The sequence below is a fragment of the Lepidochelys kempii genome, chromosome 27 (assembly GCF_965140265.1).
Source record: "Lepidochelys kempii isolate rLepKem1 chromosome 27, rLepKem1.hap2, whole genome shotgun sequence".
Classification (NCBI taxonomy): domain Eukaryota; kingdom Metazoa; phylum Chordata; order Testudines; family Cheloniidae; genus Lepidochelys; species Lepidochelys kempii.
The window spans coordinates 16037256-16052455 of record NC_133282.1 but is presented as its reverse complement, the minus strand read 5'-3'; the positions used below and the strand labels follow the sequence as shown (position 1 = coordinate 16052455).

Genomic DNA, 15200 nt, shown 5'->3' with positions numbered 1-15200 from the left:
ACACGAATTCTCAACAGGGAAAGATCTTCGCGAGCTGGAGCCAACTAAGAAATGGGGAAGTGGTTATTTGAATAGTTTTTTTTACCAGGGTGCCCTTCCCTGGGCCCAGTCACATCAGAGATCCAGATATGCCCACAGCTGGGGCTGCAGAGCTATTCTAGACTTGCAGAGACTCTGCCCTGGGTATATTTCACAGCCTTTTGTGGACCACACGTGCCTAAACTAATCCGCCACTGCCTGGCGACACCTTTATCAGTGTGCTCCCTGGCAGCTGAGGAATGACAAGGGGTAGCCAAGTGCCCACAGGGTGTGAGCTACCAGTCATGCCATGTAAAGCAATGCCTGTCAGCAGATCAGAAGCAAAGGCTGTCACATGCACCTGGTGCCGAGAGTTCCTCCATTTCCCACTTTAACCATTCTCCAGCAGCAAAATGAACAGGGATGCCTGGCCCTGCCCTTCCCTCTCCTCCACAAGGCATTTAGGTAAATACAGGAGCTCCAGACCAATGAAAGTCATACACCATTATCAGAAATTTTTTAAAAAAGGACAGGAGACATTGGGGCAGTGGTGGGCTTATCCAGCCAGAAACGGCCACCTCCGCTGGGTATGGCGAGGGAAAACAAAGTGATCAATAAAGGGGTTTGGCACATGTTTAAATCACAAAAGTCTCCACTGATTCCCAGAGCTGCTCAGTTAGTTTGATCCTTGATTGGAGGGGTGAAGAGAAAGGGATCTGCGGGAGTGGGGAGGGACTGAGGCATCCCTCGGGCCTCTCAAGGCATCCACCCCCCTTTCTGCATTCCTGCAAAGGTTGCTCCAGTTAGCATTGTTGCAGTGATAGCCACCTCCCTGGTACATGGTCTGGTGCAGCCCTCCCTGCGGGGAGGGAAGAGGTCTGCATTCCAAGCGCAGGCAGCTCCTTGGCAGGCTCGCTCCGGCTTCTTGGAAGTTGTTCCCCACTCTGTGTTAAGGAGAGAGGGCAAAGGGATGTCCCGTGGAGGGTCACGAGCTGCTGCTCAAGGCCTGCCCGACACCTCGCTGACCCGCTGCCGCAGGTGGAATGCAAACTCGAACATGGTAGCTGCCAGGCTTTGATGGATCAGGTAACGGGGAAGCCGACCCTACAGAGAAACAACAAACCGGAACACAGGGGTTTATTTTGCTGGCTAAGATTGTACATAGTTCCTATCCTGCATCTGAATCCTAGGGAAAGCTGCGCTCCGGATCGTCTCTCGGAGGCACTGCTCGTTTTGTCCCGCTTGAAGCCACCACCATGTTTCCAGCACAGGTCTCTGTGGCTGCTCGAGATGGGTTTCACTGAGTGATGGGTTTCACCAGAGCATCTCAGAGCTTTTTTTAAACAACTGCATCAGTGCGGTAACAGGACAGGCCCTGTCTGGCGGATTGGCGAGAATCACAGCAAAGAGCAGTGACAGCTCCCAACTGCTTTGAGCTGCTTTTGGGTGTAACTTCAAGTGTTTTGATGTCTATAAAAAACCCCGCATGGTTTGGGTCCTCAGCTGCCCTGTGCCATACTGCTGCAGTAGCCATCGGCAGTGGCATTCAAGCCAGTCCTCGCCCAATGGCAGGGGGCTGTGGGTGGAAGGGGAGGCAGGGGCAGCCTGTCTCCTGTGTTTGTGCAGTGCAATGCCTTGCGCAGTGGGGTGCTGGTCTGTGACCGTGGCTCCTACACGCTACTGCAAAACAGATCATCAATAGTAGTAATAATTCACCACGGGATCCCGTGTGGATCCCCACCAAGGCCCAGCTCTTGTAACTTTGAGGGCATGCGGCAAGGCCGATTTTGCCAGCCTCTCCCCGTGGGGACTGCATGGAAGGGGCTGAGAGGGTGTTTGGTGGGCGACCGTTCTGCAGGGTACTATGAAATATTTGCACTGCCGTACCACCCCGGTAGCCTGTCATTGACCAGGACCCTGTTGCATTAGACGTTGGTCAAAAAGAACAACACTAAAGGCCGTTCTTTACGGGCATTTCTTCAGGGACACAGGATATGCCAGGAGGGCTGGACCAGTGGGTCCACCTAGCTCGGTAGCCAGTCTCAGACAGTGGCTAGCCCCAGATGCCTCGGGGTTAGGTGAGAGCTGTATAATGGACAATTATGAATAGCTTGGCTGCTACAGAAGTTTCTTCCTCACAGGCAGCAGAGAGCAGTGGCTGAGGGCCTGTCTCACAGAACTAGGCAGATTTTCACTCCCCATTGCAAACAGCTGATTTCTTCAGAGCCAGTTCCTATAAAGGAGACCCAGACACAAAGCTCTGGGCCCAACAGCCCGAGTGAGAGGCGCAGCTGGTTTCTGCTGCTCTCAGCTCTATCCCCCAGTTTGATTCCCTAGCAGGACGGTTGATTTTGGAAGTGCTTTTCAGTCATGTGATGAGCAACAGAATAGCCGACTGACTTCTCTTGGAGGGGGCGGGGGGAGATGGCGCAGGCCAAGCGCTCCGATGAATGAGGACTTTGTGCTTCCCTGCTGCAGCAGAGGGTTACCCCGTCAACAATGTGAGTGCTCAGCAGGCCGGGTCTCTTCTCACCTCCCACCAGCCCCCGGCACCTGACCCCGGCTGGCAGCTCTTTTGTATGCTGCCCTTGCCCGAGCAGACAGCAGGGACCAAACACAGCAGTGTAGCCAATAACTCCAGCTCGGAGTCACTCGACGTGTTCAAGGCGCCTTGCTCCATGCGAGGGGAGGCGGTTTCTATTACAGGTTATTGGCAGCAACGGACACAAGGGTGGGCAAGCTTTGGGACGGCAAGACAAGATCTCACTGCTTGCGAATACTGGCAGAGCCGTGAGCCAGATTCTCCAGCTTGTGCTCTGGGGAGCCCCGGCTGTGCTGGGTGCGAGGCACACGCCGACGTGGAACCCACTTTACCTTGAGGTCCGTGTTGAGGATCCAGAGGAAGGTGCACACTTTGGGATTGCTGGCACATTTCAGTACAATGAAGCCTCCTGGCCCGTTCTCGCCCCTGGGAAAAGGAACAGCACAGCATGAGGCTCTGCAGACTTCATGTCACATACATGTACGCTACTGGGCAGATACACAGGCAGGCAGCCGGGATCCCGAATGCGCCCATGCAGCACAAAGCCAGCGGCACGTTCGAATGATCCGTCACTGCGCTTGGGTGCGCCGAGAGGCAGGAGGTCAGAGCTGGAGCAGGCCTTGGGCAAACCTAACCGGGAAACAAACCGGGCAGGAGCTCGCTAGCTCTGCTGCCAGAGAGAACGCCGCATCTTCAGCTGCCATGTGGAGATTCCCGCTCATGCTGCACCTTCAGCTTTTATTTCCCACTGGAAGAGTAAAGCGAGGTCCAGTGGCCTGTGTGAAGGGACTGGGGGTGGCGGGGGGGGGGGGTAGTAGGCATCACAACATGCCCTGCTACCTCCACTGGCAACAGCAGAGACACAGACATGGATGGGCCGAGCAGGCTCCTCTCTATACCGGCTGGGGGCGCCTTCAGCCTCCAGAGCAGTGATTCTCAACCTGTTTATCATTGTGGGCCCCATATGCAGGTCTCCACTGGATGGCAGTGAGGATGTTCCATGGGCCACAGCTGCAGGTTGAGAACCACTGCTCCGGAGACTGCTGGTGGGGCCCATCTCACCAGTGCTACCTTTGCTGGATATTGAAAGGCAAACCCAGTTTGAATGCTGGTGCTGGTGAAAAGAGAGCTGTGGCAAATGAAACCCTTTATGGTCAGGGCAGGTACTGCATGGGCAGCTTCCTCTTCACGCCTCTTGGTCTGCTTAGCAGGGGCAGATACCAACAGATCCCTACTGATACATGCCGGATTTGTGACTAAGAGGCGAAAGGCCCCATCCATCCAGATATGTTTAAAAGGAGACACGTGTTACCACGTTCCTGCTTTGCGACACTACGTATATTTCTGCTGGATATGGCCTTAAAAGGATTCTCAAGGCCTGAAAAGCCCCAGCACCTAAATAGACTGAGGCAGTTACTGAGCCTGTGAGTTAAATGTCAATTACTTTAATCAGATTACTCTGAAAAACAAAGTCAGTAAGAGAAGCAGCTGAGCTGGTCACTAGCCACCTGCGGCACAGCCTGACTGTAACAAAGAGGCCTTGTTGGAAGAGATTCAGACCCCAATTAATGCATCACAAGGCAGCCGGCCACTGTAGTTTGGAGTAGAGAAATGCCAGAGACCTTGGCCAGTGCTTTGAGAGAGGCTCCGTATTGAAGGGCTCTCTGTTCACACCTCCTGCTCCGTCTCTCTGTGCCCTAGGCCTTTATTAAAACTACGGCCAGGCATGAGAGAACAAAAGGGCACACACATAACAAACAACACACATGATGAGTTCAGCTGCTTATTCCCCCTTTGAAGCTGCAACTGTCCCCGTGCGAGAGCTAATTCCACAGTGATGGGATGTGGAGTCGGTCAGGGTTTTTGATCTGTTGTCCCCCCCCTACCCTGCCCCCACTGCCTCAACCCGAGCTGCTGCTGACCTCCTAAGCAACATGATGATTCCATACCAATTGTTCTTTAAACAAAGGAAGAGGAACACAGGAAGTAGAATACAGTTCTGCAGACAGACAGGCTGCCAGAGGTTTTGTAAAGTGGCAGTTTCCTTTAAACAGCGACAAGAAACGCCCCCCCACCCTTTTTTTAAACTCAAGCGTCTGTGTGCACTGAACGTCTATTATACAGCAGTGTGTGCTACAAGAAAAATCAGACATTTCCCCAAGCCAAAACCCAAATTCGTACCTGACGTATTTGGACAGCGGAGGCTTCAAACCGTGAGTGGTTGACATCCCTGAGGAAATATAGCGGTCTCGTCTTCTTTCAATGCGACGCACGTTTACAAAGTCCCTACATAAATAAAGGGGAAATCAACTGCTGTGGGGTCTGCATGGGAGCTTTAGGACAGCACAGACATGGAAGGTCCAACATTCAATCTACTCCTATGGAAAAGGTGTGGCAAAAATATTTTAACATGGAGACACTATGTACATTTATGGTTATTAACGGGACAGACCAGGTATTCAGTGACTCACACAGAGGCTTGGAGCCAAGACTCCTGGTTCTCATCCTGGCTTGACTATCGATTTTGGCATAGGACCTTGGGCAAGTCATTACACTACATACTACACTACGTTACCCACCCATAGGGCAGGTAGAAATGCCCTCTTGGACCCATGGTATGCTTCATGAGTAAGATGGCTGGCCTGGAGCTCCCTCACACAAAATCTCCTTGATGTGTTCTAGGTGCTTGGTGGACTAGGCTCCGGAGCGGAATAAACTCACCTGGGTGACACTACACCACCTGCAGCCCCTGCTGCAATGTCGTACGAGACAATGGTGTTATCTTCAACCCGCTGTAAGATCTGAGTGAAAGGAGGACAGAATAAGAGATGTTTCCTCTCACCTGCCTGTGGATCTGTACATGCCAACAGCTAGGAATAAGGAGCCTCCCTCAAAATTGCCCATGGATCCAAAACAAGTGAAGAGCCTTTAGCGGCAGATCTGACAAATACAAGCCTTGGAGAGTTCAGCATTAGCATGACCACGTTCACCTTCTGGTGTTGAGAATGGTCTGCTCTGCCCTTCTGTATAACGAGCAGGCATTTCCTTCGCATCCTGGACACAGCAACTGCCTAGGGTGAGTAAGCTCCTCCAAGCCAGGGCAGCGAGAATGACCTTGGCTCTGTGCCTCCCTAGGGCTTTCGTACAGACAGGCTTTTGGTGCAACTAGCTACTTCAGAACGTTCAGACCGCCTGGATGAGCAATGCATCGGTATTCAAATGCAGCCATGCCTCCAGCTCCTGTAGGGCCAGGCACGGCATGCAGTAGGTTCTGTGCTGCGAAGTTCCAACTCCAGAGGGTTATTAAAATGCCACCATCACAAAGCACTTACCTGGCAAGCTGCCACTGTTTTATTCCACAGGATCATCCTCTCAGGTTGGAGAATCACCTCCTGGTAGACTGTTTCAGCAGAACACTGCATGAAGGCCTGAGAAAAGGACTTGACAGTTCAGTTTGCCCCAGCTGCCTTCCCTGGAGCGTGTATTCAACAGCACAAGATAAAGATCACAAGGGACAACCAATTGAGTGAAACAAGTGCTCATGAGAAGCGATAGCAGAAGAACTGGCTGGAGCCAGACAGTGCAGACAGGAATAGCGTACCTCCATCCTGAACAGAGCAATGCCAGCTATTCCACCCCTGGGCTACTCTGGCGTCTACCGCTTATACTGAAGCGGGCAGCTGTTTCAGGAGGTTCATGGAAGGCTACTAAGAGCGTCAGCAAAAATGAAACACTCGCCTTCATCTGCAGTCTCGTGTGAGTCTTTAGAGGCAGAGGGATAATGCAGTAACATGGGGTCACCCAGATCTCCGTTCATTAGAGTCTTTTCATGGGCAGTTCTGGCAACATATGTACCGACACAAAGAAAAGTCACCACGGCAATAGGCCTTCACTAAGAGATTGTTTATAGCCAAACCACTACAGTGAGTCACTTCCTAACAACATCTGTTAATGCCAGATTGCATCTGAAGTGGGATCAACCCTGATCTTGGTGGACGGGCAGTTGCTATCTTATTGTAGTTCTGGAAGCTGTGGTTGGAACAGGATTCTTTCGTCACCTGGTCCAGCTTTCTGCCATTGGACCCCAGCGTATTTGTGGGGGGTTGGATCAATCTAGTTTTAGATGGCAAGCCCGGGCGTTATCCAGGCTGTAGAACAGAGCTCAGTGTAAGCATGCAGCAGAGTTGTGTTACTGAAAGTCCCACCAACAAGTAGAACGGGCTTTGCAGTTTGACCCGTATTTCTGGAGCCACAGAAGAGCATGAGGGACCAGCTGTGCTGGGCATTAAGCAGAGTTACTGCCTGGGGATTATGCCCCTACAACAAAGCTGCAATTTACCAAGCAAGGAGGTAGAGGCCAGAAGTCCTTACCTTTAAAATAAAGGTCTTGCCATGGAAAGGAATTTCAATGGTGTAAACAACATCGCCAAACTCCTGCGCAAGAGAGAGTCAAGTCACACTTCACATGCACAATCCTTTACACGCCGGTCGCACCTTGCACCCCAGGATCTCCAAGCACATTTGAGACTTGTGTCATGAGCCAAGCTGCACAACGGGCAGACCCACTGCCATGGCTAGAGTCAGCCCTGAAACGCAACCCCCTCCATGGCGGGACCTTTTAAAAGTACAGATCAACAGTCCGCAGCAAGTTTAGGACAGGAAGTGAAGACTGTCTCCAGCTGAATTTTAACACGCTTCCAAAAATCCACATGTACAGATGGCTGCAGACAGAATGCAACACGCTGTGGCATACACGTGACAAGACACAGAAATGGGATGAATCTGTAGCTGGATGCGTAGCAAAGGGGAGGAGTCTATTGCATGTGACAGCTCCCTTAATGCTGGGTATGGTGGTTTTCAAGATGGCACCACTCACTCCCTTATTTTACCAACAAATGTCTTTGATCCTTTCCCACTCAGTCATCTGCAGTTCCACACCATAACTGCAATTAAAGGCTAACCACACTCCTCCGCCCGCCTGTGGCTGGGGGGAAAGACTGATGGGTTCCCTCTCCTGTCAAACAGGAAGGTAATTGAACGTCTAATTAAATAAGAGGCGATTTACATTTAACTGAACTGGAATAAGATTCCTAATTCAATCATGTCATTGTAACGCTTGTTAATTTTTCATGGCGTAACCAGGTTCGGAAAGCCCCACCGTTCTGCAGTCTGTGCTAACCCCTCCATGCTTTCTGCAGGCAAAGAAGGGAAATACTTGCATTGTTTTTTTCGAATTTCCAGTTTTCCTCCTGGGCTAGGATTTGATCCACAACCTCCATTGCTTCTTTGCCTTGCTGAACATATTCCTTCTCCTAGGAGGAAACGTGATCTATTTACTGCTCCCTTTACTAATGATCCTGAGCGTGCAAATGAGTGATTTTGCCTCCTCGTGGCTGAACAAAAGAGGAAGGGACTTTCCACTACTGCACCTGCTACAGATATCCTCCTTCCACTCGGGTGGCAGAGGCAAGCGTGTTGCACCTGGCAGGCCAGAATTCTAGCCCTAGGTGTGTCATTGACACACTAGCTGTGTCTCTCCACAGTTGTGATACCTTTCCTTCTGAGAGAGTCCCCACCATTTTTGCCAGATGAAATGGTACAAGCCACAATGAGATCACTTCTAATCCCACGGAGCTGCAGCCACCTCTGGGGTGAAACAGCAACTGCTTAGCTACCCCGCTGTTTTGGAAACAACGTGAAGAATCCTGTGTCCAAGTGAAACGCTGATGGGATGTTAGGGAGGGAGAAGGCTGTTACCCATGCTGGAATTTGACAGGATAGTGGAGTCAACACCCCCTTCCTCCTTCAGCAAAGGTAACCAGTAAGAACCAAGGAAACTGGAGGGAGCAGGAAGGAGACAAGCTGCTGTCAGGGCCACAGACGCCTTTAAAAGCTAACTACAGGAGGGGGGGTGAAGGGGAAAGTAACTGATGCTGCACACGAGACGAATGATTCCCAGTAATGAGGGGTGACTGGATACTGAGTCAGACCTGTTTTTCCCAGAGCACCTGAGCAACATCGCTCAGCTAAGGGAATGATTTGCCCATGTTTCTTGGCAGCAAATAACATTTTGTGACCTTCGGTTCTGAGAGGAGAAGAAGAAAGGGGACAGGATCTTTAACCCCTTGATTTATTCAGCACCTTGATGGGTATGTGCTGGAGTAATTAGCTAATTACAGACCCTCATATCAACATGCATTGGACAGCCATCAGAACCAGACATTGAGAGATGCTCAGAACCAACAGGGGCAAAAGTGGGTCTCTAAAATGGCAAGATCACCGCTCCTCCATTTACCTGGGCTGTTAACGCTTTCCTCCCCACATCATCTTCATCAGACTCATTATCCGATCCTAAAGAAAGGTACAGAGTTGTGAGGACGCTAGAGATCCTGCAGAGTTGTGAGGAAGCTAGAGATCCTGCTGGTATGATTTTATGAAGGGGAGGGCCCTCATCGGGTCAGCCCTCCCTCCCTTTCCACTTCACTCTCCAAATGCACAGATCCATGCAGGATAGTCGGTGTGTTCTCGTATAGGAAAAGCGAGAGTGGTTACAATGGGAAATGCTCCAATCCCCCAGCCCTAGTGCCATCCCCTCTGAAAATGTACCAAAGCCACCAGGTTAACACCCTTTTCTGCAGCAAGCTGTGCAGTTCACACTAGCTTTTTGGGTGTCCAGGGTAAGGCCTTTGCTCTTCCCAGAGCAACCTCAGACTTTGCATTTCAAACCCTGTGTCCTGAGGCCTGGAGCTTTGGTTGAAACACAGCTGAGAATGGATTTTGATAGCACAGGAAAGTCAGGCATCAAATGCAAAGTAGGTGGCTACTTTTCCACCTCCTGACAATCTCATTCTGATCCCACAGCTGGGCACAAAAGCAGCTACACAACATAATGTGCCCCCAACGCTGGAAGCAGAGGGGAGTTCGTGGCACTGTACTGTAACACTGCTCAAAAGGTCGGTCTAATTAGGGAAAGCTCAGCGAGGAACTTTGAGAGGCAATAACAGGGAAAAGGAAACCCAGGGGATCCTGCAAGCGGAACGAGCTGAGAAAGCAACTCAACCCACATACAAAGGTCACTGCATGCCAAGAAGAGGCAAAAACATTCGTCACCTGCGAAGGACTCCGGAGGGGAATAGAACTGCCCGTCAGAAAGGGCTCCAGAATAGAGCAGAGGGCCGCGGGAGGCTGCGGCCTGCGCTGCCAAGTACCCTAGGGAACCAAGAGACACAAATTGTAAACATATACAGAAGCCAGAGTTTACTCCTAACATTCATCCATGTCCTTCCTCCTCCAGGTTAAGCTACCCAGTTATCTAATGCTTGGAACACAGCTCAGTACTGGGAGCCGGGCTGTCTCTGGGACACACAGCCCAGCCTAGAAGGAGCTTTCAGTCCCTGCTCCCTCACTTTTCATTTCAGACACAGCACTTTATCTGCATGGAGATCAATGAACTCTTTTCCCTGTCAAATCCAAAGGTGATTAAGCGCCTAATTAAATAAGAGCTTTCCCTCGAAGCAATCCAGAACACGCTCTTAATCCAATAGAGGCATTAAACACTTGCTCATTTTTCATCTTAAAACCTCCTCACAAGACCCAAACATCCTCTGGTTTTTCCCAGCCCACCAATACATTTGTGATCAAGTCTCACTAGACAAATTCTTCCTGGTTTAGACGCCGCCATTTCCCCCCCTACACTCTTCTGGTTGGGAAGACGAGAGCGAGAGGAGAAGCTCCTTTTGCAACCACGGCCACGAGAACTGGAGAGTTACAGGTCAGAGTGGGACCTTGGGATGAGCACATGAGCTCCTATATAGCCCAGGTTGGAGAATTTCAGCCAGTCTCCCCTGTGTTGATCCCAACAACAAGGGTTTGGCTAAAGCATCTCTTCCAGAAGGGCATGTGGTCCCAACTCTGCTCTTGGGAGACTGTGCCAGTGGCTAATCACCCGCACTGTTAAACAGTGAGGTCTTATTTCTAATTTGAATTGGCCCGACTTTAAACTTCCAGCCACTGGTTCTCGTTCTACCTGTCTTCTTTACAGTAAGGGTCCTTTTAGTAGTTGGTATGGTCTCCCTTGACCATAATCAAGTCAGACGAGGCAACTGATCTCCACAACCTGCCTGGAGATCACTTTTAATCCTGGTTCCCACACACCACCTGGTGACAAGCTGCTGCCAAAGCCCCGGCCGGTTTGTTTGCTCCAGCCGTGAAAAGGGAAAGTGACTTACATCGTTCCTCTTCCGCCTCCTGAGATAAGACTTTAAAATCCAGGAACCAAGTTTCTAGCCAGGCGATAACGAAAGAGACGATGGGAAGTAAGTACCCAAAAGCCCCCTTGGCTAGCAGCTGGGGGAGAAAAAGAAAACCACAGGGAGTTTACACAAGCAGGGAAGTCACACCATGAGACAAAACAAAATCTCCCATTAGAGCCCTTGAGAGCAACTGACCTCCGAGAGGATGACCTTCACGATGAGGAAGGCACTGGACACCAGTGTAGTGAACTGGAAAAGGGAAGATGGTTACACACATCTACATGCCAGCTTCAGTTTAAAGAGAGACAAAGTCCAATACATCAACAACAGAAAATGGATTCCTTACCGCGATGACCCACCAGTGGCGCAGTTTTAAGAGTGCATAGCCCAGAAGTAACACAAAAAACCGGAAAAAAGCCAAGACCTTTAAAAAACAAGAGAGGCACAGATAAGGAGAGAGTAATTATTATTTCTGTTACACTCACGCCGAACTGATCATGCAGGGTGCCACACTGACAGAGCAAGCCACAGTAAGATCTTCAGGCATGGACTAGCTAAATAGTCAAGACAAGAGGTGGGAGGTGAACGGCCCAAGGTCCCTCATCAGGTCAGTGGCAGAGCTAGGCACAGAAATCAGGGCTTCTGAATTCCCGTCCAGTGCCCTATCCATTAAGCCATCTTGCCTCTATCTTAGAGAGAAATGTCTTTCCCTTTGGCTTTTTAGCATACTTACAAATATATCAAAGAATGAGGTTTTAAACTGGTACTCAATGATTTCGATTTCCAAGTTCTTCTGAATGCCATTGTTGGTCTGAGGGTTAGAGAGAATAGAAACAGAGAAATGTTGAGTGCAGAGATAAACTAAAGAGGATAAAAATCAGACAGTTCTGTTTAAAACATTAGTTAGCTCAAGTTAGGTATCAGGGCTGTCTGCTGAATGCGTAAGTGGACTCATCAGCAAATGTTTAGCCATGAACGTATGCAACACTTCATTTCACTTCCATTTCACTGTCTGTTTCACATGCAAGTAACACAGAGCAGGAACAGCATGTAGATGCTTTAAGAAAGTGCTTGGGTACTAGAAGGTATTGAAAAAACACCCACGGATTTAAACCCACTGATTTAAAAACAAAAATCTCAGTCACTGAAAACCAGCTTCCTTAAGAAAACTGCTTGTGTGTCTTTTTTCCACTTGATTCCTGATGCTAACCAAGGACCTCTTGCAATCCCACACTCACGGAATAAGCAGCCACTTTGACCTGCAGGATTTCAAACAAACATTTTCTTTTCGGATCCAGTTATTGGAAGCGTGTGAATGGGATTGAAAAAAAAAAAAACCAACTGATTTTCTTAAAGGACCATTGACGAAGAAAGAACTCGGAAGGTTGTGTGATTGATGATGCTTCCACAGGGCGTTGTCTACATAAATATTCCTTTTCTTTTACAAGTTATTCCATACAAGATCTCTTCAAGACTACTTCAGATCTGTTCTCAGATGATACCTATTAACAGGCATTCCAACGCTAACAGAGAAGTACACTAAGGTTAGGTCTACACTATGAAATTAGGTCAATTTTATAGAAGTCAATTTTTAGAAATCGATTTTATACAGTCGATTGCGTATGTCCCCACTAAGCGCATTAAGTCGGCGGAATTTATCCTCAATACCGTGGCTAGCATCGACTAACAGAGTGGTGCACTGTGGATAGCTATCCCATAGTTCCCGCAGTCTCCGCTGCCCATTGGAATTCTGGGTTAAGCTCCCAATGCCTGATGGGGCAAAAGCATTGTCGCGGGTGGTTTTGGGTACATGTCATCAGTCGCCCCTCCCTTCATGAAAGCAACAGCAGACAATCGTTTCGCACCTTTTTGCCTGGGCTACCTGTGCAGACGCCATACCATGGCAAGCATGGAGCCTGCTCAGCTCACTGCTGCTGTTGTGAGCATTGTAAACCCCTCGCACATTATCCTGGAGAATGTGCAGAACCGGGCTAAGAGATGCCAGCACGAGGACGATTGTGATGAGGACATGGACACAGACGTTCCTGAAAGCACGGGCTGTGGCAATTGGGATATCATAGCGGCAGTGGGGCTGGTTGATACAGTGGAACACAGATTCTGGGCCCGGCAAACAAGCACAGACTGGTGGGACCGCATAGTGTCGCGGGTATGGGATGATTCATAGTGACTGCGAAACTTTTGCATGCATTAAGGCCACTTTCCTTGAACTTTGTGAGTTGCTTTCCCCTGCCCTGAAGCCCAGGAATACCAAGATGAGAGCTGCCCTGACAGTTGAGAAGCGAGTGGCAATAGCCTTGTGGAAGCTTGCAATGCCTGACTGCTACCAGTCAGTCGGGAATCAGTTTGGAGTGGGTAAGTCTACTGTGGGGACTGCTGTGATCCAAGTAGCCAAGGCAATCACTGAAGTTCTGCTATCAAGGGTAGTGACTCTGGGAAATGTGCAGGTCATACTGGATGGCTTTGCTGCAATGGGGTACCCTAACTGGGGTGGAGCGATAGACGGAACGCATATCCCTATCTTGGCACCAGACCACCTTGCCAACTAGTACGTAAACTGCAAGGGGTACTTCTCAATGGTGCTGCAAGCACTGGTGGATCATAAGGGACGTTTCACCAACATCAACATGGGATGGCTGGGAAAGGTGCATGACGCTCGCATCTTTAGGAACTCCGGGCTCTTCAAACAGTTGCAAGAAGGGACTTACTTCCCAGACCAGAAAATTACCATTGGGGATGTTGAAATGCCAATAGTTATCCTTGGGGACCCAGCCTACCCCTTGCTCCTATGGTTCATGAAGCCGTACACAGGCAGCCTGGACAGTAGTAAGAAGCAGTTCAACTATAGGCCGAGCAAGTGCAGAATGGTGGTAAAATGAGCCTGTGGATGTTTAAAAGCTCGCTGGCGCTGTTTGCTGACTATGTTAGACCTCAGCGCAATCAACATTCCCATTGTTATTGCTGCTTGCTGTGTGCTCCATAATATCTGTGAGAGGAAGGGGAAGACATTTATGATGGGGTGGGAGGTTGAGGCAAATCACCTGGTGGCTGATTTTGAGCAGCCAGACACCAGGGCGATTAGAAGAGCACAGCTAGGCGCGCTATGCATCAAGAGAGGCTTTGAAAACCAGTTTCATGACTGGCCAGGCTACTGTGTGACAGTTGAGTGTGTTTCTCCTTGCTGCAAACCTGCCCCCTTTGTTGATTTTAATTCCCTGTAAGCCAGCCAACCACCCTCCCCCCTTCGATCACAGTTGGCAAAGGAAATAAAGTAACTATTGTTTTGAAACCATGCATTCTTTCTTTATTAATTAAAAAAAGAAGTGAGATAATTGACAAGGTAGCCTGGGTGGAGTGGGGTGTGGGAGAAGGGAAGGACAAAGCCACATTGCTTATTGTAGCCACACTACAAATCAAAACTGTTTGAATGACAGCCTTCTGTTGCTTGGGCCATCCTCTGGAGTGGAGTGGCTGGGTGCCCGGAGCCTCCCCACCGCGTTCTTGGGCATCTGGGTGAGGAGGATATGGAACTTGGGGAGGAGGGCAGGAGGTTATACAATGGATGCAGCGGGGGTCTGTGCTCTTGTTGGCTTTCCTGCAGCTCCAACAGACGCTTCACCATGTCTGTTTGCTCCCACATTAGCCTCAGCATCGCCTCCTGCCTTTGCTCCTCACGCTCACTTAATGCTTTCCTGGCCTCTGCCACTGAATGCCTCCATGCATTAAGCTGTCCTATCAGTGCGGGAGGACGCATGAGCTCTGAAAACATGTCATCACACGTGCATTTTTTTTTGCCTTCTAATCTGCGATAACCTCAGGGACGGAGACGATATGGGGAGCACAGAAACATTTGCACCTGGGAGGGGAGGTGGGGATAAAAAGGGAGAGTAAAATTTAAGATGATACATTTCTGAGAACAAAAGGGAGACTCTTTCACAGTGAATCAAGCAATTCACAGCAGACAGCACATGTGCTTTAGGTAGAAGGTCGCATTTTGCCTTTTATATTGAGCGCCTGCTGATATGGTGACACATCACAAATGGCTGGGCAACAGAATTCGGTTTCCAGGCAGCCATGGTAAGCCTTTTGGTACGCGGGGTTGGCTTCTTACACCTTCATAACATGTGGGAATGGTTTCAAACTGCAGCGCCATCCTTTCCCATAGCAAGCAATGCCAGTTCGGTTTCACATTTAAAAGGAAGGGCTGCAGTTTTCGGGTGGATGTGAAGCACACACCTTCCCACACCCCACCATTTGGCTATTCTCTGGGATGATCCCTTCACCCCTCCCCCCACCGCGTGGGAATTCTCTGGGATGATCCCTTTTAGCCAAGCGCAAACAACCCAGCATGAACAGGGTCCTTTGACTGT

The 15200-nt window shown here is 49.8% G+C and overlaps 1 protein-coding gene across 10 annotated transcripts in view; it reads right to left on the bottom strand.

Annotated features, from left to right (window-relative positions):
* Positions 1-523: 523 nt before the first annotated feature.
* The window catches only part of STARD3 (StAR related lipid transfer domain containing 3), a 38725-nt gene continuing 24048 nt past the window's right edge, over positions 524-15200 (bottom strand). For 7 of the 10 annotated variants that reach the window (XM_073326174.1, XM_073326172.1, XM_073326171.1 and 4 more), the window contains 13 exons: positions 11546-11623; positions 11159-11236; positions 11008-11061; positions 10789-10906; positions 9671-9769; positions 8856-8911; positions 7780-7872; positions 6932-6994; positions 5893-6000; positions 5282-5361; positions 4742-4846; positions 2893-2986; positions 524-1122 (listed from right to left, as the gene is read on the bottom strand). In XM_073326174.1, the coding sequence (XP_073182275.1) occupies positions 1018-1122; positions 2893-2986; positions 4742-4846; positions 5282-5361; positions 5893-6000; positions 6932-6994; positions 7780-7872; positions 8856-8911; positions 9671-9769; positions 10789-10906; positions 11008-11061; positions 11159-11236; positions 11546-11623 (1131 nt within the window). In that variant the 3' untranslated portion in view covers positions 524-1017. The remainder of the gene's footprint in view (positions 1123-2892; positions 2987-4741; positions 4847-5281; positions 5362-5892; positions 6001-6931; positions 6995-7779; positions 7873-8855; positions 8912-9670; positions 9770-10788; positions 10907-11007; positions 11062-11158; positions 11237-11545; positions 11624-15200) is intronic. The other 3 variants (XM_073326175.1, XM_073326180.1, XM_073326181.1) reach the window with 3 other exon arrangements.